At 38.6% G+C, this 24,190-nt stretch overlaps 1 protein-coding gene across 3 annotated transcripts in view; it reads right to left on the bottom strand.

Moving 5' to 3' along the window:
* Pkhd1 (PKHD1 ciliary IPT domain containing fibrocystin/polyductin) overlaps positions 1 to 24,190 on the bottom strand; it is a 472,244-nt gene that overhangs the window by 383,510 nt on the left and 64,544 nt on the right. For all 3 annotated transcript variants that reach the window (XM_063233114.1, XM_063233116.1, XM_063233115.1), the window contains exons 29-35: positions 21,412 to 21,547; positions 19,261 to 19,456; positions 18,548 to 18,615; positions 15,728 to 17,329; positions 14,042 to 14,185; positions 7,200 to 7,419; positions 1,684 to 1,834 (exon numbers count right to left, since the gene is read on the bottom strand). In XM_063233114.1, coding sequence (XP_063089184.1) covers positions 1,684 to 1,834; positions 7,200 to 7,419; positions 14,042 to 14,185; positions 15,728 to 17,329; positions 18,548 to 18,615; positions 19,261 to 19,456; positions 21,412 to 21,547 — 2,517 coding nt within the window. The remainder of the gene's footprint in view (positions 1 to 1,683; positions 1,835 to 7,199; positions 7,420 to 14,041; positions 14,186 to 15,727; positions 17,330 to 18,547; positions 18,616 to 19,260; positions 19,457 to 21,411; positions 21,548 to 24,190) is intronic.

Raw genomic sequence — 24,190 nt, 5'->3', positions numbered from 1 at the left:
AGTGATGCATACCTTTAATCCTAGCTCTTGGGAGGCTGAGACAGGAAGATTACCAGGAATTTAAGGCCATCCTGGGCTATGTGAGTTTAAGGCCAGACAGCACTACATGGTGAGATCATGTCAAAAAAAAAAAAAAAAAAAGAAAGAAAAGAAAAAAGAAAAGAAAAAGAAGAAAGAAAGTAGAAAAGAAAACAGAGGCACAGAAGTTTTAAATAATTTGCATGAACTCCTTTCAGGTAGCCAGTGACCTGAGTAATCTCCAAAGCTCACACAGGTCACCGCTTTGCCGACCTGCCTGTCCTAGGATTTCACCAGCATTTACTCACATGAGCATCCCAACAGCACTGCGCTATTATCCGCCAGACACCAACTGAGGCCCAGAGAGGCTTAACAACTACTCTGTGCCCTACAGCAGTCCTGCCTCACTACAAAGAACTTACAAAACATCTCTGAGAGCTGGCTGCTGAGAAAGAAGCCCGGAGTCAAGTGGATCTAAGATTAGGGATGATGGTTCCAGAAATGAGGAATTAACTACAGCAGCTAATAGCAAGGAAACAGCCTTGGCATGGAGCATCCTAAACAGGAAGGAACAGCCCAGGACGACTACCTACAAGGAACGTAAAGAGGAGGGTAAGACTGAGAGGTGACAGAAAGAACAGAAACCCGAGGGGCCAGGTGATGGGCAGAAACAGGTCTAGAAAGGACAAGGGGAAAATATTTTTCTGTAGTTACATACATTTATAGCACCAGTGCAAGTTATGCCAAAAAACAACCAAATCAAATAACAGATGACAAACCCAGGAAATACACGGTTTTGAATTAGGATGGCACGACTGACGTAACACTTCTGAGAGAATCTGGACTAGTGTATGGCACATAATAGGCACTTAATAAACGTTCGTTCCAAATAAAAGAGACAAAAAGGGCAAAATCTAAGAATTGCTTTCATAAAGAGAAAGGCACCTAGGGGAGTAGATGCTCAATAAACATTATTGTCTGTGTACCGTGAGAAGCCTGGGGAATTGTAAAAGATTATCTGATACATAGTGCTCTTAGCGTCTGATTTCAGTCTTCACAAACTCACTGGGGAGGCTATGGAGCCTCCAATGTGGCTCTTGAGGACACAGTCTTAGAAAAGACACCCACAGGGAGTGGTGTGATGGTTCCAGACAGAGGAACTGAAGTTCAGCTGCTGGGCTGTCCTTCCCTGATGTCATTTCTAAGGTTTGCACAACGCTCCCCTATGGGAGAAAAGAACCAGACAGACCAGTGACAGTGCTGCCCTGCATGCAGAGGGTGGCTCAGTGACTTGGAAGTCTTCCAGAAAGGCCTGGTTAAATTGTGGGCCATTTATTTTATGAAGGGGAAAAAAAAAAAAAAACACAGAGAGAGCCCCTTCCCAACGCACATCCAGAAAACAGAACAAAATGCCGAGAACATTATCTGTCCAGAATTTGCTTTAAAAGAGCCCAGGCAGCACTCATTTATTTTTGAGAAAGTATATGATTAACCATAGTTAACTACGAATTCAGATGTTGTGCATTAGGCCAGCTCCTCAAAGTTTGAGAGCATTTAATATTATATATCGCTGCCATTTGGACTAAATTGTTTTTTTAATGTACACAATATTACAAATTTAATTTGAGCTGTTTGAATCAGTCTGTAAAAAAGATTTGATTATACCTGAGTGTTCTGGCCCCAGCTTTTCCGTATCTCAGTAATCTTGGTGGTAATTGGCTGATTAGGCGTCTCACACTCCATCTCTGCCTCAGTTTCCATGGTAATGGTACAGGAGCTATTATAGATGAGAACTTCATCTCTTTCCACTTTAGGGCTGAAACGAGAGGGGAGGTTAAATGGGGTGTCATCAATCTTAATGAAATGCAATTATTTTTACTCTTATTAATCATTGCAAGCCATTAGCTTGTGGCAACTACAGACCACCATTTGTCAAATTTTGCAAATTTCTGTAATTTTGTTTCCATTCTTTTATTGTTTATTTGTTTTTCCTTTATCTGTTCACCCTGCAATGAAAATGCACATAGTAAATATCTTTCACTGAGGCCTCTCTTATTTTCCAGATGTATTAGGAACATTAGCAAAAGGTTCCACGAACCCAACTCAACAAGCAAGAAACAGACAATACTTTCAGTATGGAAGCTGATGCTGGGCAGAGTTTTTATTTTGATCTTTTTCTTTTCCCCCTTAGTCTTCCTGATTTTACTCACACTTAGTGTTGGGGGAGTGAATTGCCTCAATCCCCCCAGGGCAGATGGAGAAATTGGAAAACCCACACAACTGGCTAACTGGTCTCTAATTCCAACTGTGAAAAAATGAGCTCATTTAGGCTTTCAATTCCCTCTCCCCAGCTGATGGCAATGAGGCTCTGTTGCTAGCAGTGGAACATTAACTTAGTAAATTAATTAAACTTACGTAACAGCCCAGACTAAGGAGATTCGATATATGTGCCAGTTATAGTACCTGCCACTCACTTTAAAAGTCCTTTTGCTTTAAGGGGAGAAACTAGACTGGATTTAAAATGAAAAACATCAATGTACCATCACAGAAAGTCTAGATCCTAGAGGAGATGAGAGACATTGAAGAGAATCATCCCCAACAGGTGTGATATTTATTCAAGAATAATCCTGGCTTTAGGCAGTGTTGCAACTAACTAAAATATTATTAGCAATAATAATGCTTGATATTTTATACTTTGCATCAGTTTCATATAGATAATCTCATTTCAACATGTAAATTAGGTAGAGCTATAAAATATATACCCAAAGAGAACAAAAAATTTGTATATAGTCAAATACAAAATTATGCAGCACCAAGACCAGAAGCCAGATCTCCTTCCCAGAGCAGAACTCTCTAATTTTCAAATACTGGTTCCTAACTGACTGTCAGGGATGGAGATGGTAAATCCACAGGTAGACCAGGAAAGACAGAAGAAAAGGTTAAAAAAAAGAAAGGTCATCAGTTGAGAAACTTTGAATCATGTGGAACTGTAGCTTTTTTTCAAATCAAAGTTGAATGGTTTCTCCCACCACATGCTAGAAATAATGAGCACCACATCTCCCCACTTAATCCTCTCTTCGTGTTAAAATATTCTCAGCTCTGTGTCCTCCTAAGGCACGACTTCCATACCTACTGTCCTCCAAACTTATGAGGCGTGCTGGAATTTTATCCTCATGGAGCCCAAAAGAGCAAAATTCAGGGTGACTACTGGGGACTCTGGTGTCTCCTTGTGTGAACCCTCCAACAGATGGCACCTAATATTATGACTGTTTTGTATCCCTCATCCTTATTTGAGGCTAGCAGTGATAAAAGTCTCAGAGTTGCAAGTGCCTGAAGATTTCATCATGCTGTATCTGTTCGGACGATTTTGTGAGAAGCACTAGCATGGGAAGGCTAGGTTTGGAAGCAGATCCGTTTTATTTGAATCCTAACACTGGTCCCTACCATCCATATGACACTGAAAATATTACTCTTTGGTTTCCATGTTTGTAAACTCGAGTTACCAATAATTGAGTACTTATTTTGTAGAGGTATTGAGCAAAGGAAAATGAAGAAATAAAAAATACTAGCAGGGGACCAGAATTTAGCTCAGTGGTGTAAGCGCTTGCCTGTCAAGCACAAGGTCACGAGTTCGATCCTGGGTATCAAAAATAAGTACTAGCAGCTGGGTATGGTGGCACACACCATACGGCAAACACTTTGTGAGGTTGAAGCTGGAGGACAAAAAGTTAGAGCCCAGCTTAAACAAATTAGTGACTCAGTGAGGCCCTGTCTCAAAATTTAAAAAGGCTGAGAATCTAGCTAAGCATGAGGGCTCTGGGCTCAGTCCTCAATACAGGGAGAAAAAAAGGATTAGTAGATTAGCATAGAACCTGGTACATAATAAACATCTAATAAAGGAACCTTTTGTTACAGTCTTCAGGGATGAGTGTGGTGTTGACACTGTTGTGGAAATGTACATATGCAGATTAACATTCACTGCTGTTAACTTCACAGCTATGCCCCCGGGTATCTGAGCTGTGCTCCCTGCTGCTGACCAAACCTCCAGGTAAGCACCACACTCACTCCTGCAATGTCAGTCATACAAACTCAGAAAAGAAAAACAAGTAATATAGCTTCTAAATTAAAATGCAAATATGACAATATGGTGGAATAATATGAAAGTCAAAATAGACTTTTAAAACATCTGACTCCAAAGTAATGTGAGGTTTGTTTTAGGCCATTTTGGGCTTTGCACCTAGAACATTTTGTTGCTACTGCGGGTAGAGAGGTTCTTAGAATAATTGGAGGAAATCTCGTTTAATATTGACATCATAAATCATTTACAAACCTATCCAAAAACAAAAAGCGAAGTTAGTTTATCATATCATCATCATGGCTGTGATTTGGTTCCCAACACTGCTATGCTCACAAATCACCTGGTTAAAAACTCTTCCTAGGATTTTGCCAGGGATAATATCAGACTTAACAGCCTGCATTTTCAAAATTCTCCCTTTTTCCCTTTTCAGTTGGTTCACAATGATTCCCATCACTTTCTCTGTCTCTGGGCTCCACTGACACATGTGAGAGTGAAGCGGGTGACCACTCTGCCCGCCATGTGTGTGCCTGGCGGGAACACACTGTCCACCCCAGCCATGTTCATCTCACTCCGGTCAAAGTTAGACCCCTTTCTGTTAGCCAAGACTTTTTTTAAACTCATCTCTGATTAATTTACTAGAGATTCTTTTCTTTAAAAACCCATAATCAAAATTAGCTGAGACATCAGGATATCAAAAAGTGACTAACATTTACAGAATTTCAAAGTTATCAATAATTAGCTACTGTTCTATCTTTAATGCCCCAGTAATTTTATAGATTAAGAAATATAGTTGAACATATTTAAGTAAAAATAGATACGTATGCATAATCTAGGTGAGGTCTACACACATGCATATGTATACACATACACAGACATATGCCCAAATTTTAAGAGAATTTGAATTCTTCCAAGAGGTTCTTTCAGAGATGTTACTCTGAGCCTGCCACCCAAAGTAGCCCCATTTTCTACTATTTTAGAGTGCTTAAAATGATATATCATCTGGTTTATAGCCTTTCTCCTCTACTCCTGGGGGCAGGGAGTTTCCTGTCTTACCATTATTGAGTTACCAGCACCCGGCACAACACCTACAGCACACTGAGTACCTTTCAAAAGATGGGTGGATGATGGCAGGACAGATAGGTGATGGCCTGGACACACTTACACCCAGATCATGTTTACTTCTGGCAAACGACACAAAGCCATTGTGCTAGTGCTGGCAGAATGATAAAGCATTTAGAGGAAGTAGATTCCATGAAAAGATCTTAATCCTCTGGGTCCACCAGCATAATCATAGGAAAACCGAGCAAGCTACCTGGTACATGATCCATGTAGGATACAGACTGTGTTTTCTAGTTGCTAAATCAACACATATTTACTAGAGAAATACATAAAAAAAATCAGTGAAGAAAATATGATCAGTACTTCAGTGACTTGGAGATAGGCACTCTCAGCCTCATAGAGTGTACCCTTCCAGTCTTTTCCGGAATCATCTCTGGGTGCATAAATGCATATACTAAATATAACAATGGGATCAAGATAACATATTATTCTGTGAACTTAAATCTTGTTTCCTATTTGGTTAAATATAATTTTTAAAGATTTCTTAGTGTTATATCATTTGGATGCATTCTTTTATATTTAAACTTATTTTAAATATTTTGTGTATCTAAAACTTCAAAGAACTTGGTAGTCTGTAAATACTGTACACTCCTATCTGCCTTATTAAAATCACAGGAGAGAAATTTCTGAGTTACAGAATATGGAAAGTTCTAAGGGTTTTTCTAATATTTTCCCATATCATGCTTTAAAGTCCATGCTAACTTGCCTTCCCCTCAACCACAAAGCACAGTGTGGGTTTTCCCCACCCTCATCAACACTAAGCATAGACTTTGTTCAAATCATAGGACACTTCACTTGTACTCAGGTAAACACACCCACTTTTGCCTGTTGCAATAGCCAGAACGGAGTGAGCCTTTTAAAATGACACTGACAGATAAGGGTGCAAATCTTAGTGGGTCTGAGGTTCGGTTGCCTCAGCCACTTCCTAGAGCAATGCAGAAGGGCGTGGGAGAATCCGAGGCAATAGTTCAGGCGAAGTCTCTGGATTCAGTGGAGCAGGAATTGCTGACACCTTCTCAATGTCCAGCATTAGTGAGTTCTGAGATTCGATCTCACCCGAGTACAACCTAGCGGCCCATTTCCTACACCAACCAAGCAAAGTTCTTGAAGATGTTGTAGACAGCAACTTGCCAAGAAGGTTTGTCTTTTCCTCTGTCTAAACACCAAATTCCAATGTCAAGTTCCTTTTACAGCAAAGTGTCTCAGGACGCCAAATAATCGTACCTCCATAGAAAGAACTGGTTGTTTCTCTCCCATTGGAATTGGCCCTATGTTTTTATGTTTTAAAAGAAAACTAAGCCTTCATTAAATAATCACTCTATCTAGATAAGAAATAAAGGGCAATTTTCAGCCTTGCAATACCACCTGCACCGGAAAAGAACTGCTGGATGAAATTAAGGCCATCCAAAGCCAACAACACAATCACACTTCTTAAAATTTCGTTTGGAGAAGCGGTTTAGTTTGGAAAGTTGTGGTATTTATTTCTTAGATTTTTTTTTTAAACTTCAAAAAATCCTTGTGAGCTTATGGCTTCTAAATCCTAGATTACAGTAATTCAGCTGTGCAATGCCCCCTCCTTTGAATAAACATTGTGCAATCTGCTGGATTTCTCTATGACTTTTTTTCATATTTGTGAATCTGTTTGGAAAGAAAAGGAAAAAAGCCTTCTGTTTTTCATAATGTCTAATCTTTTTCCCCATTGGCATTCACCAGATGTTGCCTTGGATCAGAAGATAAATATTAAAATCTAAGCAAGAACAAAGTGAGCTGTTTACTGGGCAGATTTTTCAGATGTTCTCTTGAACACTTGAAAAAGACAGGAGATGCTTTGATATGCGGGCTGACTGGAATCCATGACTGAAGGCCCCCCCCAACACAGGGGCAGCCCCCACTTCCCCGGCCCCGTCCACCCAGCCTGTGCTCTGCCGGCCACTGGCTGTGGGCTTGGAGGGAAGGTCAGGGACGATGACCAAGACAGAGTTACCTGATGAAGAGGCCTGAAAAGGATGGAAATCCCGGCTCTGTCCACCAGTCTGGCACAGGGACACACTGGGAACCCTCTTCACAAGTGTAGAGGTAATGCCAGGACCCAGCCAGTGTCTGTGTTCCCACAGTGACAGTCAAGTCACACCGCACGTAGGTGTGGACGGGAGCTTCACAACCGTCCTCTTCTTTCTTCAGACCGCAAAGGAAAGCCAAGGACACTGGAAAACAGTCACCATTAGCTTCGGTGAACCCAAGAAGGCACTGAAGGCCCCCTGCTGTTTCATGAATGAGGTCCATGTTGCCCTTCCTTAGCCAAGAGGGAAATAAAGTTATCAGTTTACTTTTTGAAAAGGTAGTGTTTGTGTGTGTGTGTGTGTGTGTGTGTGTGTGTGTGTGTATAACAACAGAAAAAAATATAAATAACATTAAATCATGGTCATGAAAAGCACTGGTGTGAATATGCCAGACAACACAAAATTTAAAACTGTTATAATACACTTGTTCAATTTTCATTTTCCATTAATGTATTGTTGTCGTACCTAACGATTGGAGTCCTCGTTGGAGTTAGTACGTACATCACATCTCAATTCTTTTGCATCCCCTGTCCTTCTCTCTTTCCCTCCTCCTCCATCTCTGTATCCCCTATTTGTGAAAGATCTATCTCATTCTTTCCTATTATCTATCTTTTATCTTGCTTTTTATTTATAGTTTGGATCTTCCATAGAAGGGAAACCAAACAATACTTAAGCTTGTGTGTCTTTTTATTTCACTTAAAATTATGGTCTCCAGGTGCAAACATTTTTCCTACAAAAGACTCAAACTTACTCTTTATTACACTTTTAAATCTACTTGCTCTGGCCCAGGTTCATTCTCTTCTTCCTCTTCAGAAATAATTATTTGGCATTTTACAAACAGCTTCATCCAGCAGGTTTGTATTACTAAACAGGAGATAATGAGTTTTGTTTCTGACTTTTCTAAAATATAATTCATGACAATAAACTCATGAACCTGCTTTTCTTGTTCAATGTCAGGTTTCTAAGATTGACCCCCACTGCCGCTTGTGACTAGGGTGGACGCATTCTCACTGCTGTTCAGTACGGACTCGGCCTGAGAGTATCACAGTGTGTACATGCTTTTACCAACAGAATTTCGATCAAATATTTGCTACTATAAAAACATACAAATTTTTCTCTAGAGTTAAGATATAAAAGAAATGCCTTGTTTTCATCTCTTGAACACATAAGTATAGGCAGGAACTCCCTGATCAGAACCCCAATTGCACAAGAAATAATAGCAAGAATCAACAAATGAGATTTAATGGAGGGAGAGGAGAGGCCAGAGGAAAGAGATGAAAGGAGAATCAATTTATGCCATGCACGTGTACCAATTCCACATGAGGAACATAATCATTCTCTACTGCACACATGTACTAATAAGAAAAGAGCTGGTTTTCAAATGGTGCGGACAAATTCAGCGTTAGGAGACAGCGCCGCGCTGTGTCCCAAAGCAGGTGCCCCATCCTGCGTCCCGTGTGCACCGCTGCCTTCGTCCCGCACAACCGTCGGCGCTGGGAATTACTGACTACTTTCACCGATTCAAAAGTACATAAAATAATATCTCAACGGGGCCTTAATCTCCATTTTCACTGTTAATTTTTATGTTGAAAAATATTCTCATGTAGTAGCAATTCATATCATCTTCCTTCAAAATCCCCATTCTGTCATCTGACCAATTACCTTTTCTTATTGGTTCATATATTGTGGGCATGAATTCCCTTTAAGTTATAACCATCGTTAGCTTTTCTTTTTTCTTTTCCACTCCTTCTTCTCCTCCTCCTTTTTCTCCTTCTTCTTCCTCTCCCTCTCTCTATCTATATACATCCCCTCCCTTCCTCCTTCATCCCTCTCTCCCTCCCTGTCCTTTTAGACGCGATCTCCTTGTGCAGTGTACACTGGCCTTAAACTCACTACCTATTCCAGACTGACCCCCTCCCCTGGCAGCCTTCCCACCTCACCCTCCTACGTGCTGGTATTTCTCCTGTTTTGTTTTTTGTTTTGTTTTGTTTTTTGTCTTTTTCATTTTTACCGGTACCGGGGATCGAACTCACGACTGCCTGCTTACAAGGCAGGCGCTTACACCACTGTGCTAAATCCCCAGCCCCTGTGCTGGTGTTACAAGTGTGCACCACCATCTGACTGGCTACTATTATCTTTGTGACTAGACTTTTCATTGTTCATGGGACATCTTGATTCAGAGAAATTCTTAAATTGCCGTATAATTATGACTGTGAATATAGACAGGAAAGGCAAGTGCTCAAAAGTTTTTAGACCTCAAACCATTTTACTCTGAGTTATAGGATGCAAGTCAAAAGCATCAATAAGGCAAAGTGATGATAGTCTTTAACAAGAAGTTGAAAAAATTTCTGCATGAGATGTTTTGCAAGCAATTGTGTCTGAAAAATATCTAAAAAATAAAAATCGCTTCATCCTGCTACCTCTGCAGCTAGCAGGTTCACACAGGTAGGCAACAAACGTCATAGCCTGCGGCCTTGAACTCAGACTTGCCCACCTCATCCCTGTGCTGGCAGCCGAGGCCACAGGAGGTGAGCGTAAGGCAAAGAGGCTTCAGTCTGCAGCCACACTCTAATCTCTTCACCGTCCCTGCTCCTTCCAAAGCACCTGACACCCAGGAAGATCTCTGTGACTGCATTTTGAATGAACGATAACAAGAGAAATGACTGGCAGTAGGATTCCCCTGTGGATAGACAAACCTGAGAACTTGCCGGTTAGTCAGCCCCAAGGCAAATAAAAACAGGCTCAACACCTATAAAATAATGAATTCATTATAGGTGATTAAGTGGATGCAAATTGACAAGGTGGATTATGAAAAGCACCCAGGGCTGAGGATCAAAATCCATGGGTTTTATTCAAAGTTCTGCCACTAAATAGCTCTGTGACCTTAATCGCTTTAGCTTTTCATGCCTCGTGGAAAAGTTAAAGTTTCCATGAAAAAGTCATTTGGTATAATTCAAGGTATAAATGCAAGACACCCAAAGATCAAAGATCTTGCTCATTTTAAACAAGTGCAAAGTATTAGTTTCATCTAACAGGGTGTTTTAGCAACTCATTATATAAAAAAATAAAATTCTTCTTTGGTTAGAAGTATAATTTGGGGGGAAAGTAAAGACTAGCAAAAGTAGCAAAGGAACTTTTTTGAGCTCCGTCTATGGTTAACGCCTCCTGCCCCACTCATGAAAAAGAAACACGTTAGGGCTAAACTGGGAAAGTTTGGGTTCAAAAACACCACCTCTGACCTGGAATGTGAAATATCACTCTATCGTGCAAAATCAAACTGAAGAATAAAATTCAAAGCAAGGGTCAGAATTCAAAGTGACCTTGGTAAATTAAAGAAGTTAACAGAAATAAACAGAACACCAAAGGAAAAGAGCAAGACAATAAACCACAGAAGAAAAACAAATAGATCCTATAAATATGGGAACAGTCTCGCTGTGCACAGCCATGTTAGAAATATACAGAGAGATTGGAATTAGCATTGGCAAAGAAAGATTATAAACTAGCAGGACAACCGTGTAATTTTTAAAACAAATTTGGGACCAGGATATACACCCACGTGTTACGATGCGGCTAGCAGCTGACTACTCAGAACTAACTACCTGCTTTGGGGCTTCAAACAAGGCAAGAATGTAGAATTTCAGAGAGGGAGCAGAAAAGAAATGCAAAAATGTTTATTTGGAAAGTTTCGGATTCTGTGAGTCCCAAGAATCTACATTTCTAACAGTGCTACAGCGGATGCACTGGGGAGCACGGTCTGCCCCACGGACTGGGTTCAGAGGCCACAAGCTTTGGAACAGAATCTCAGTGAGGTGGATAATATGCAATCCTATCTGAAAAAGAGAATTATTAGTCATCTTTAGTGATGCATGAGACAAAGTCCCTGTGACTATTCAACATCCACAAAACTACAGGCCTAACTCAAAAGAGAGAAAAAAGAAAAGAGGAAACAACTAATCATGTACTCAAAATATTTTATCCAGTTTCAGAGGCGAAACAATCTCCCACTCTCCTCTGGATCCTCAGCAAGGAACATTTGAGCTAGATCACACAAGTTCCTCTCCACCTCTAGACAAAACGATTAAAAGTCTTTTGCAGACTCCTTTATGAAAAGGGAAAATACAGGGTTGAAAGATCCATTTCCCAAAATGTGATTTTTCACGATTGATGGGTGGTTAGTGACACCTAGTGGTAATCCTAAGAGTTACACTTCCAACTGAAAAACCAAGGAATTTTGAGTTCTTTTCTCTAGAATGCAAATCTTTTTAAATAGAACAATTTCGTTATTTTTCCTGGGAGTTAAATACTTCCAATATATCACAATCTTTCTGGTCTTGAAATCTCATTGATTTTTCTATTGTAGTTCTAGTACAATAGCTTCTCCCCACTTTCCCCTTCTTATCTAAGACAACACAGAGTAAATTGCCATCACAATACTGTCAGCTAATACAGAATTTTCCCAAGTTCACATGAAATCATTTTTCATCAGTTTGCAAATGCCTTAAGTAAATTCAACTCCAGACCAAGAATTAGGAATGTAACTCTGAAAGCATATGTCTCAATGGTTTTAAGAGCAAAAGATAAGAAATGGAGAATAATGCAAACAAGATAATAACCTGTATACCTCTGAGATATGCCAAGTACAAGGTCCTGTAGTAATAAAGGTCATTTTCCCCCTAAAGCTCAAATGGATAATTACCATGTGCCATGAACCCCAAAGCTGGGGACCTTCCTCTGTAGACATTCCACCCATGAAGGCAAAGCTTTCCATGCCACAATTTTTGTGATGGCTGTGCATTTTAAAGTATTGCACTATCATTATGTTTTTATGTGAAGATTTTACTTTTACTTAATTTTATTGTTATACTTTTGATATACATAATGATCACATTCATTGTAGGGAATTTGTATATAATACAACTTGACCCTTCTTTTTTTCACCATTCTTCTCCCGTCCCTTCAATCTTTCTTCCCTCCCTTATTTACAAAAGTTTTGTTTCCATTTTTCTTTCTGTTCACTTTTTCTTTTTCCCTTCCTCCCCTTCTTCCTCCCTCCTCCCTCCTCCCTCATTCCCATCCCATTTAAACATTTTTTCTATTTCCAGTATCTATCATCCATTTGGATCCTTATTTGTGATTTCATTTTCCCACACAAGAAAAACAATATAATATTTAAACATGCGTGTCCCATTTATTTCACTTGAAAGTATGGGCTCAAGGTGCTTCCCAGTCACCTAAAAATGTCTCAAGTTTATCCTTCTTTATAGCACAGTAATACTCCATTGTATAAAAATGCATTTTCTATATTGATCCATCTGTAGATGTGCATCTGGGTTGTTTTCAGGATTTAGTTATTATAAATTTTGCTGCTATAAACATGACTATGCATACTTCACTGTAATACCATGCTTTTGGCTCTTTCGGGAAGATGACAAGAAGGGGAATAGCTGGGTCAAATGGAACTTCTAGTTTCAGTCTTATGAGGAATAAATACTGATTTCCAGCCATGGTGCAGAACTGTTATTTTTTTCCCCACCATCTCTTGAGAACTTGGCTGATTTCCTGATGGTAGCCATTCTTTCTGGAATGAAATGGAATCTTAGGGTTGTTTTAATTTGTATTTCATGGATGACCTGTAATGCTGGAAATTTTTTAATACATTTATTGCCTGTTGGAACTTGTTCATTTGTAAAATGTCTATCACTTCACACATCCATTTTTGGATTGGGTATTTAAATTTGGAGGGGTCTTATTTTTTTGAGTTGTTTATATATACTACATAATAGTCCTTCATCTGAAGAATGGCTACTAAAAAACTTTCCTATCCTGTGAGTTATCGTTTGTTGTGCAAAAGCTTTTTAATATGATGAGATCCAAGTTGTTCTTTGTAGTATTTTCTGTGTGATCAGGGTTTTGTTCATAAAGACTTTGCTTACATGTAGGTTTTCAAGACTTTTACCTATTTTATCTCCCAGAAGGCTAATATTTAGATCTCTGATGCATCTTAATTTTAGTTTAGTGCATGGTAAGACATATAATTCTACATTTAATCTTTGGCATGTAGGAAGCCATTTTTTCTGGCATCATTCTTTGAAGAAGCTATCTTTCTTCCAGTGAAGGTGTTGGGTAGCTTTGATGGCTGAGTGTGTCTGGAATTGTTGCAGAATCTTCTATTCTGATCCATTGATCCTTAGATCTGGGCTTTTTGTTGTTTTTGTTCTATTCTGTTCCTTTTGTTTTGTTTTGTTTTTGTTTTGTTTGGGGGAAGTTATTTGGTGCTGTTTTTCTTCTGCCAATACCATACTATTTTTCTCATGGCACCTTAGCTCTCTTGCTTATAAAAATTCAAGATGCCTAGACTGATAGTTTCCACCTTCCTATCGCTACCTCCAGAAAACAGATGTCTTCCACAGCTTCATCACCAGAACAAGACTAAGAGCTTGTTTCCTCCCTGATGCCCACAGCTATCATGGAAACTAATACTGCAAGATCAGAAATACTGTTCCATATCATATGATGGCAGTAAAAAACATAAGTAATAAATTTTTCAGTGTTCATGTAACATTGACCTCTAACCATAACAAAAGGTATTAGGAATCATTTTAATAGATGGTCCCAGAGCCTACCAATTCTTATTAAGAATGGAGAAATTCTATTCCAAGGAACACAATGAGAAATTAATGGTCAGCACAACAGTAAAGACAAAATAAGAATTATCCAAATATATATTTATATGCTTTAAAAATAAATGGGAGACGTTTTTACTCACCATCCAGGGGCCGAACCAAGCAGCTGAAAGCAGACACTGTGGCATTGGCCAAGACGTGGCAGGGAGCCCCGCACACGGCTGCTGAGATGGCTCCTGGAGAAAACCCTGCTCCAAACACATGTACCAGGCTTCCTCCCAGACAGCCTTTAAAGACAGAATGACAGCTCACAATCTTAGAGGCAAATCCCTCTTAGGTCAAAGCACAAACCTTTGTTCTCTCGCTGTGTCTCCTTCATATGCCCCACAGAAACCACATCCTGCTTCTCCTCCCTGATAGCCTCGGTTTGCTCCCCACCCAGGCTCTGGCCTCCAGGGTGCAGTCAGAACCAACCATATCCAACAACCTATGAGGTTAACGGTTCTATTTTTAATGTAACTATTTCACATAGGAAAATAATGATTATTGATAAATTATAACTTTTACACAAAAGGTCGTAAACTGAAAGTGTAAATCAAACTCCCCCAACTACCTGCAGCACTCCCCAAATGTACCCCAGTATGAAGTCTCTCATGACTCCTTTCAGAATTTTCAAAGCATATATATTTTTGATACAAAGGGATCCTCCCATACATATTATTATGAAAACTGATTCTTTAGAGAATAGCGTAGATATCTTGCCAAACCTATACATATCCAGCTCACTTTGACAACTAGAATCTCATAACGTGATTATATCACAACCTATTTTCAATAGTTTTTGTACTGATTGAGACTTCCCATATTTCGTCTCTTTTGTCATTATTAATATTGCTGTGCTAACTACATATTTTGGGCATATTTATATGAATAAAGCTAATCCATACCTCTAGTTCACTCTGAGATACAATTCCATTCTCTACTGTTTTCACCTCATGAAGGGGCAGAGATGCTTACAAAGCTGCCTAATAAACTCCAGAATAATGTTTTCTACTTAGAGTGCAATTCATGGTGATCTTTCATCCCAAAGGTCATACAGTCTTAAGGAGTATAAAGAGAAATTTACTAAGTATGCAGCCCAAACTGCTTTACCAAACAAGGAAGCTGAGGATTAGCCAATCTTAATCTCCCTTTCAGTCCACCCATCTGAGGCTAATGTGTTCTAAGAAATGGTCTGGTAAATATCTCACCAGTCTAAAAGTCTACTGCAATAATTTCCTTCACGCTGTCTAATTCAGTTAAACCTGAGCTATTTGGAGTACAGTAAGGCTTTAAATGGAAAGAAACCAAAACCATCTTTGGAAGAAAATGCCAGGCAAATTTCTACGTATCAAAAAGTTCAACCAGTACAGTAGTATTATACCATTAGATCATTATTGGTACAATATGAAATCATCTGTTAAATATTACAAAATAATTAACCATAAGTTTTAAATAATACAAATTGATATATAAATCTAAAAATAGGTAAAATATTTATGTACTTAAGTGATCAAATTATCATCCCTTACAAAATAATTTAAAATACAAATTAAAGATGGATAATGTATTAAACTAAAATACAATCAAATACTTAGAGAATGTGCTCAATTTTCTTGATTAAAAAAAAGCTAATAACTGAAGTGTCACAAAGACACGCTTCAGGAAGAAACTGGGGTTAACAGGTTCTTCCTGTCATATGGAATGATGCTGAATTTTCAATCTCCTAGAAGTGAGAGTAGGTATTAGTCCACTTACATAAAGTGCTCTGTCTCCTTTATTTGACTTACCAAAATTCTCAGTCACTGCAATAACAGCAGCTCTCACTGTGAACACAAGAGCAGATGAGGCCCACCCTCTGGAATGGTCATATCCTCGGACATGGTATTGCCCAGCAGGGAGCAAAGGAACCATGCACTGGACAACCGTGCTGTTACCAGAGACACCCACACAGGGGGACATCCCAATAAAAATATCCATATTCACAGCTTCTGAGATCTGGGCCACTGCAAAGGTTAAGATGTCATCAATCTGAGAAACGGAGATCAATTCTGGGGTGAAGGCATCACTATAATCAATGACTCCTATGTGATACAAAATTCCATCCACCTCTATTTCCAGAGCAACAGAGCCATTTCCTGCAGGAGCGATGCACTGGATGAGCTCAGAACTGATGTGTACAATCAGACAGGCCTGCTGGCCCACATAGACTGAGGTGGTGTTCTGCCCTCTCAGGGCTGTGCCCTCTATAGCCAAGAGGCTCCCACCATGTATGCTGAAATTCTTAGGGTAATAATGAAACACTTGAGGTATGATGGAGAAGTACTTGGAAACATTACCCCCCAAAACACACCCATTACTTATATGAACAACTGCCAGGTAGTGGAGTCCTGGTGTCAAGCCATTAATATGACACGTCACATGGCTTGCATTGAAGGAAGTCAGGTCACAAGGAAGCTGGTTATCCATAAACTCTATCGGCTCATCAGCAGTGCTGCCCAGCTTCTGATCCATCATTAGAATGGTGATCAGGGACCCATTGATGTCTGCAGCCAGGATGTCCATGACAGGACTTGTCTCTTCCTGCATGAAGACAGTGCAGTTCTCCTGACATTTGCTGTCTACTTCTTTGACCAGTACTGTGATGTTAAAAGTAAAGAAAGCTCCAGTCAAGTGGTCACCTACCAGATCAACTTGGCAGACAAGTGTGTCATCTCTCAAACTCAGTATCACATGAGTAAAAGGACCTAGAATGTCAACCTGAATAGACCTCTTTCTAGATTTGAAGGGCGTCCCCATTATGGTGAATACTGTCCCACCACATGCCAAACTGTGCATTGGGATGGTAGTGCTTATCCAAGGCATCACTGCAAAGTGCTGGGACACTACCGACATATTAGCAAACCCCATGTCCTTGTGACGTACTTGGATAGGATAGACGCCTGCCTCCAGACTGTGAAAAGGAAAGGCACACCCAGATAGACTCACATTGCCACCAAAATACTGTGTCTCTAGGTCACATTTCAGGTTCCCCAGAAGGATGACTGAGTTGGAGAGATGATTTCCTTCCAGATAAAACTTCAGACTACTGTTAGTGATCTCTTCCCACATGGCAGTAACTACTGGGGTTGTTGCTGATTCATACATGAAAGTAAAGCCCTTCCCCACTAAGCTCGGTGCAGGTCCATGGATGAAAGACACGTTGCCAGTCCAGACCTCCACGGAAACAGGAAGAGAGTCTGCACTGGACAAAAGAGGGGCCGATGGAGTCTCACAACAGATGCTTGTCTCTGTTGAGTCCACAATGTCACAGGATTGATTTCCCACGAGTACCCAAACCAAAGCGGGATCTCTGCTGAAGCCTACTCCGGAGATATTGAGGATGGTCCCACCTAAAGCATAAATATGGGAAGCAAAAGTTAAAATCTGTTGTTAGGAACTCACAGCACCTGTGAAGCTGTGACACAATTAAGTAGAAAATGAGGTCCCTGAAATCTGTGACTTCATTCCACCCCCACTAATGCTAACCTTGTGGTCATGTAGACAGAAGTCTGATGCACCAAAATTCATCAAATAAAATAAAGTGTTGTACCAGGAAAACATCTAAGACAAACTTTTCAAGGTTCTTTGTATAACCTAGAAGCCACCACTACAATCAGCTTACATGCTAGCAAAAAATCAAATGCTTTAGCCTTCCTGTAATCCAGTCTATAGATTATTAAGAACAGTATTCATACACAATTCTGTATGTATTCAACTGGCATGCTAAAGAAACAATTTCATCTAGTTCTTCTATTTATCTTCTATATTACCCTAAATAGTGTATGCATTCTATATAGAGCATCATACATTCAGATATTTTCAATACTGTATATGTGAGGCATCAAAAGCTACTAAACCACGAGGATGAAGCTATTGTCATATTAATGGACATTGTCTTATTCTCTAGTTGAGAGATGATCAAAGATCAAATCCCATGTTTAGGATACAGTTTGAAGCAACATAACCAATACTGTATACAAATCTATGGTATAGTCAACAGGATTTAATAAAGATTTTCCTATACTCAAAAAGGTAATGTACTACTTTGCACATTCAAAACCATTGTTTATATGCTGATACTCAGCTGACGTGTTTTTCTGAAAATGAATAATTTGAGTGACTGCTCTTGCTTCTTCTTTTTATGTCTCCCACAGTGTATTTGTCTTTCTACTTGTGTTCCTTCACGTGCATCCCCAGGGAAAAGTAAAGATAACAAAAGTTCATTTCTTCTCTTTGTACATGCAGTGTCTAAAAGCTAATACAGGAAGTTCTTCCTTTATTTTCCTAATAGGGCCTCAAAAGTGCGGCTCATTAGATGTTCAGCCTTTCTATTAATAAAAATCCATGTGCATTTCAAGTGCATAAGAGTCCTTTAATTTCCTGAGTTCACTGGGCTGAGGCATCACCAAGTTTTCACACCTTTACGAACAACAATTGGTTCAAGGAGCCTAAATAAATCTCTTCTTCCTCCTTTTTCTGTCCCTCACCAGCCAATTAATCCTGAAAGGAACTCTGTTCAATGAGTAGACTCACCAGATAAAGGATACTAGAAATGTAAAACCACTCACCCAGAAGGGAACCACAGCAAGGCTCAATGCTGAAAACTTCTGTAATGTACCAGATGTGGAGATCAACCCTGCAAAACACGTGGACATCGTTAGGACATAACTGAAAACTAGACAGAGAAAGAAAGAAAAAGAATGAAGAGATCTTTGTATTTCAGGGAGAAAAGAGAGAAATGGAGCAGTGATGAGAATGCTTGTTGACATACTGCCTTAAAAAGAAGAAAAAGGAAAATGATACGGGAAAGATGTTGTATGGGGCATTTTTCTGGGCCAGTAAAATGTGAGGACATCAGTCCCATACAGTTTGCCTACTTTCTCGAATTGGTAAAGAAAATGTCTAGAGAAACACCAGGCAAAGCGGCCTTAGGACAAAGAGGAAAATGAGGGTTTGTGTAATCTCTGTAAACCACATATTCAAAGCCCAAGACACAATCCAACAAGATCTACAGTACAGATTACCCATGCCTACCACACCCTGATCCCAACCAAACTCCAGAAAGACCCTCTTTTGCCAACTAATGAGCCAAAAATCTCCTCTATATCCATCTTATGAGTGAAGTCTCTAGGATTTCCAGGATCTGTTCAAATATCATGCTTTTCGTGGCTTTATTCCATTTCAAAAGAAAAAACAGAAGGACATAACTCTAAAGAAAGTTCCCCAACTAAGTTATCAGACCATTAAACAACATAAAATTGATAGCAAGCATTCACCTTACCCTTTGGAGTGGATGCTGATGCCATTGATGGAAACCGAGAGCGTGTGGAGGCCGGGGAGCCGCGGTGGTAGCACCACCCGCAGGCCCTGAGCCGTCCATGTGTGAGCCTGAGCCAAGGTGTCCTGGACACAGATTTCCACATCCAGATCCGCGTAATTCTCCAGAAGTGCCATTCCAATGAAAAGGGTCTCGCCTCCTGCATAGACAGAAGTCCATTAATCCCTGTGATGTGGGTTTATGGCCTCAACCACCATTCTATTCTAACACACTCTTTTAGGATTAAACATTTGGTCATAAGACATATGCGCATAACCCTCTAAGAATTTTAATACCGACTTAATTTTAATGAAATTTCTAATGACTCCTTTAAGAGAACTATAGCCTAAAACCCTAACGAATAAAGAGCAAAATCATCAGGGCAATTGTACTCAAGTGGCACTAACTTATCTATATTAAAAGCAAATTGAGAAATGGTTTGTAAGGCTAATGTCTTCACAGCCAGGAACTCTCTGTATCACAGTAATCTTGCAGCCTCGACTTCCCAAGAAACGAGATTTTCTGTACTTCATTTTGTCTGTACACACTTCCTGCCCACATTGTAGAGTGGAGCTTTGGGAAGTCCTTCCGGCTCCAAGGACTGCTAAATTCACAAAACATTCTTTGTTCAAATAAACAGTCAATGTAATGTATCACTATTCTTTCATGAACAAGCAGCTGAGCTAGGATCCCTTAAGATCCAGTTTTTTCTCATTACAAAACCTAGCTGTAACAGTCCTGTGCATCAATTTCTTCCTCCATTCCTCCCTTCCTCCCTATGCCTTTTTTTTCCCCTTCTATTTCTTTTTAGTGCCACAGCCATCATCAGCATCATCTGCAAATGGAGATATGAAGCATCTCAGTGTAAGAAACTTTCCCAAAGGCTGCCACACTTTGTGGTTTTTCTGACGTGTTCTTCATTGTGCCCATAGGAAGATTTAAATAAAAGTGAAGTTCTACAAAGACTGCATTACACTGTATGTATCAATAGCATGAATTCTTAGGGCTTCGGTCAATCGTCAAGCTAATCCTAGATGCCTTTGAGGCACTGATGCAGTGTATTTATTCTTCTCATTATGGGTAGAAATTTTTGTTAAAATCTAAAATCACTGAAATCTGAATATAACAAGAAGCTTTCTCCTCCCTTTCCTCGCTCACTAGGAAGAATCTGTACCACTAGGGAATTTTGCACACTTTGGTTGCCTGAGGCAGCAAATTCTTCTTCTGTGCTGAGTTGAATAATATTGAAAAGTTAAAGGACACTTCCTTTTATTTATGTACTCCTCGGCTATGAGAAATGAAAATAGTATGAGAAAAATTGAATTAAAGCTGTTTCTTTGGGAAATATGATGGTCTTTTTATAATGAACCCTTAGTGTGGCTGCCATTGGCTCCTTATTATCTGGTGTTCAATTAACCAAAATTGTGTATTACCTGCTACTTTTCCAAATCTATATTGTTATGTCATGGCAGGAAATTGTTATAATTCTATCCCAGCCTATCACCTAGGTCATCAAATAAAGATTAAACTGTTTCATGCAATTGATGCTAAAATAAATCCTTTTTTAACATAGAAAGTCTTATTCTTCATTCAGAATAACTTATTCTCTTACTGTATTAAATACTCACTACAGTAGAACCTGCTACCAAAAACTGTATTTAACCATAAGAAGCTAAAAGCCAGGGATCTTCAAACAGACTGCTTGTGTTCAGAGTTTAGCTCTCATACTTATCTAGTATTTTAGAAGAGTTATTTTTTATCCCCTGTATTCCATAGGCTGATTATCTACGAACTGAAGTTATTGATTCTATAAATTTATATTAGGATTAAACTATGATGTATCTATGCTATTGTTAGCACATACTAGATTCTCAATAAAGATTTATGGAATTATTACCTTTGAATTCTTGCATCACTTTCTGCATGAAAATAGTCCAAATTTTACAAAGGAAAAAATACATAAAAATAATTCAATGGCAGCTAACATGAAAAAGAATCCTGGTTTTCAGGAAAAAAAAACTATTCAAAACACAATAAAAACCATAGGCCATTGATTGAATTTTTATAGGATCAGTGCTCTAAAATCAAAACAGATTAAGAAGCATCATATTTTACCTGCTATGTTGCTTCTGTTTCTGCTTAGAGACACAATAACTGGGTTTAAAGAGGAAACATATGTAAATGCTCTGGGAAGAACTGTAGAATGGTTCCCGCTGAACACAGTCACATCCACTATGTGGCCATCTTGCCCCTGAAAAATCAATTTTTTGGTGCTGGTTATATTTTAGTATTTATTGATTCATTTTTTAGAAGATCTCACTATGTAATCCAAACTTGCCTTGAACTCGTGGAGATTCTTTTTTTTTAATTTTCATTTTTAACCTTTTTAAAACAGATTTTATTGGTACATTTTAGACATAATGATCACATTCATCACAGAGAATTTGTTCCTAAATATGATATAGCTTGATTCTTTTTTACCATTCCCCTGCCCTCCCTTCAAGTCCTTCTCCTCCATTTACAAAATCTTTTTCATTTTTTTTACATTTCTTTCTTTCCTTTTCCCCTCCCTCATCTTTTTCCCCCTCTCTATTTTAAAAAATCAATTTTTAAGATCAAATTTCAAATTTATTTGAAGAAAGAAAAGTCTTAAAATAGTTGATAAAGGGTTCTATTTGTGACTTTCAATTTTCATACACAGGAACAAGTGTTTAAATTAGCCAGTTGCTGTGTTGAACAGATGCAGAAGGATCTGCTAAAAGGCAAATACAGATGGTTTGCAATTAACACACCATTGCTTTTGAAAATAAAAGGCAAGTTAGATAAATGTCTATACCTAGCTAAACTGTCAAGTATGAGTATTTAAAGATATAAAAGCACTCAGAAAATTCCCACCCATATTGTATTGTAGGAAGTTTCTGAAGGTATACTCCATAGATAAATAACAGTAAAAAGAAGAATATGTGTATTCCAAAGAACAGTGAATGCACACATAGGAGCAATCAAGAGGGGTACTGAGATGAAATCTGTAAACTTAGAAAATAGTCAACCTAGACTGAAGCAGAAAACAGAGCTTCAAGGAAAAAAATAATTTACATGATGAGATTTTTCAAAAGGTGGTGAATTTCTATAATAAAAAATGTTAAGAAAGAAAACAGTTTTTTAAGTTACTTAATTTCACTGATTGATACCGAGTTATTTAGGATCATAATACCACAGTGATATATGCACACCCATGTTTATAACAGAAGAACTTACAAAATCTAAATCTTGGAAACAAATCATATGCCCATCAAACAGATGAATGGATAAAGAAAATGTGATATTCATATACAATGTAGCATTGGTCTGCCATGAAGAAGAATAAACCTAAGTCATTTGTAAGAAAATGAATGTGATTCGAATAATAATCTTACGTGAAATAAACTGGACACACAAGTTTAAATATAACATTGCTCCTCTTGTGTGAGAAACTCAAAGAGCAAATAGGGAACATAATGGAGGACAGATGCTGGGAAGTAGGAGGAACATGTTCACACAGGAAGGGGAACAAGGGAGGAGGTAGGGGAAAAGGAAAAATAAATGGAAGGAGAAAGATGGAAACGTTTTTGTAAATGGGGAGGAAACAAGGGGTTGAAGGGAGGGGAAGGGAATGGGGAAAGAGAAGAATTAAGATTTATTATGTACATGTACAAATTCTCTGTCATGAATATGATCAATATGAATGATAAATAAGCACTAGTAAAAATAAAGCAAAAATCAATCAAAAGAAAAAAAAGAAACTCTAGAAAAAAACTGCAAAATAAAAAATACCCTCACTCTTCCAGCCTCATTTAAATAACTATAATAAGATGAACATGTTCTAGTCATTTCATAAAACATGACTTTAGCAGTAGTCAAAAGAAATAGAAGTGACCATTTCAGACAGGAGGACTGCAAGAAGAACTGGGGGGCAGGGAAACGTGATCATCATACCATCTTCCTTTATGTCATCTCATGTATAAAAGTAATACAAAATCTAATTAAATTTAATCAGAATTAAGTTTCATCTGTTAATGATTAACTTCTTTATAAAAGCAACCCAAACTGTACAAATTTTACCTATTAAACACGGTAAATATATACTAAAGGGATAATGTCCAGAATCAGACACTTTCATGAAGATGGTACGAGTATAATTTCAAATAACAGAGTAGTACAAGTCAAAGATATTAGAACAGAGATAAATTTATCCCGAGAAAATAGATGTGCTCTGAAATGTAATTATTGGGATGATCAAATTTCTGTTGTTTACAGAGGAAAAATTTAGAAATAATCTAAATGCCCAAAAACAGGGGATACTTATAAAAATTACAGTATAACTACATATTGAAATTGCATGTAGTTTATATAGAAGAGCCAGCTTTTCATAATATTTAAGGAACGATAAGATAAAAATGAAGAACCAATGATCAAAATATATTCTGAACCCTATGTTCTGAAGGATCTTTATTTGTTCAGTATACAGTTGTCTTCTGGGGTCAAGGGCACGTTAGAAATACAGATGACACTGGCAAAATCTCCAAAAACAAAATGCGGATACTTCTGCTAGTGTGACTCTGCACCAGGCAAGGGCCCAGTTCAATTCTTCAATGGCACACAAAATAGAAGAGGAAAGAAAACTCAGAGACTTTGTTGTTTGCTTGTTTGTCTGTTGAGACAGTCTCACTATGTAGTTCAGGCTGGCCTTGAACACATTTCATAGCTTAGGGTGGCCCTGAACCCTTCTCAGTCCTCTTGCTTGAACCTCCTAACTACTGAGACCACAAGTGTGTGGCACCATGCCTTATTGAAGGATTTGCCTTTAAGAGAAAAAGGAGAAGCAATAGAGAATAACCAGAAAGATATTTTGTTA

The sequence above is a fragment of the Cavia porcellus genome, unplaced genomic scaffold, assembly GCF_034190915.1.
Source record: "Cavia porcellus strain 051 isolate PalLab524CR breed Dunkin Hartley unplaced genomic scaffold, mCavPor4.1 scaffold_22, whole genome shotgun sequence".
In the NCBI taxonomy this organism is placed as follows: Eukaryota; Metazoa; Chordata; class Mammalia; order Rodentia; family Caviidae; genus Cavia; species Cavia porcellus.
The sequence above is the reverse complement of the archived record's forward strand: the minus strand, read 5'-3'. Positions and strand labels throughout refer to the sequence as shown.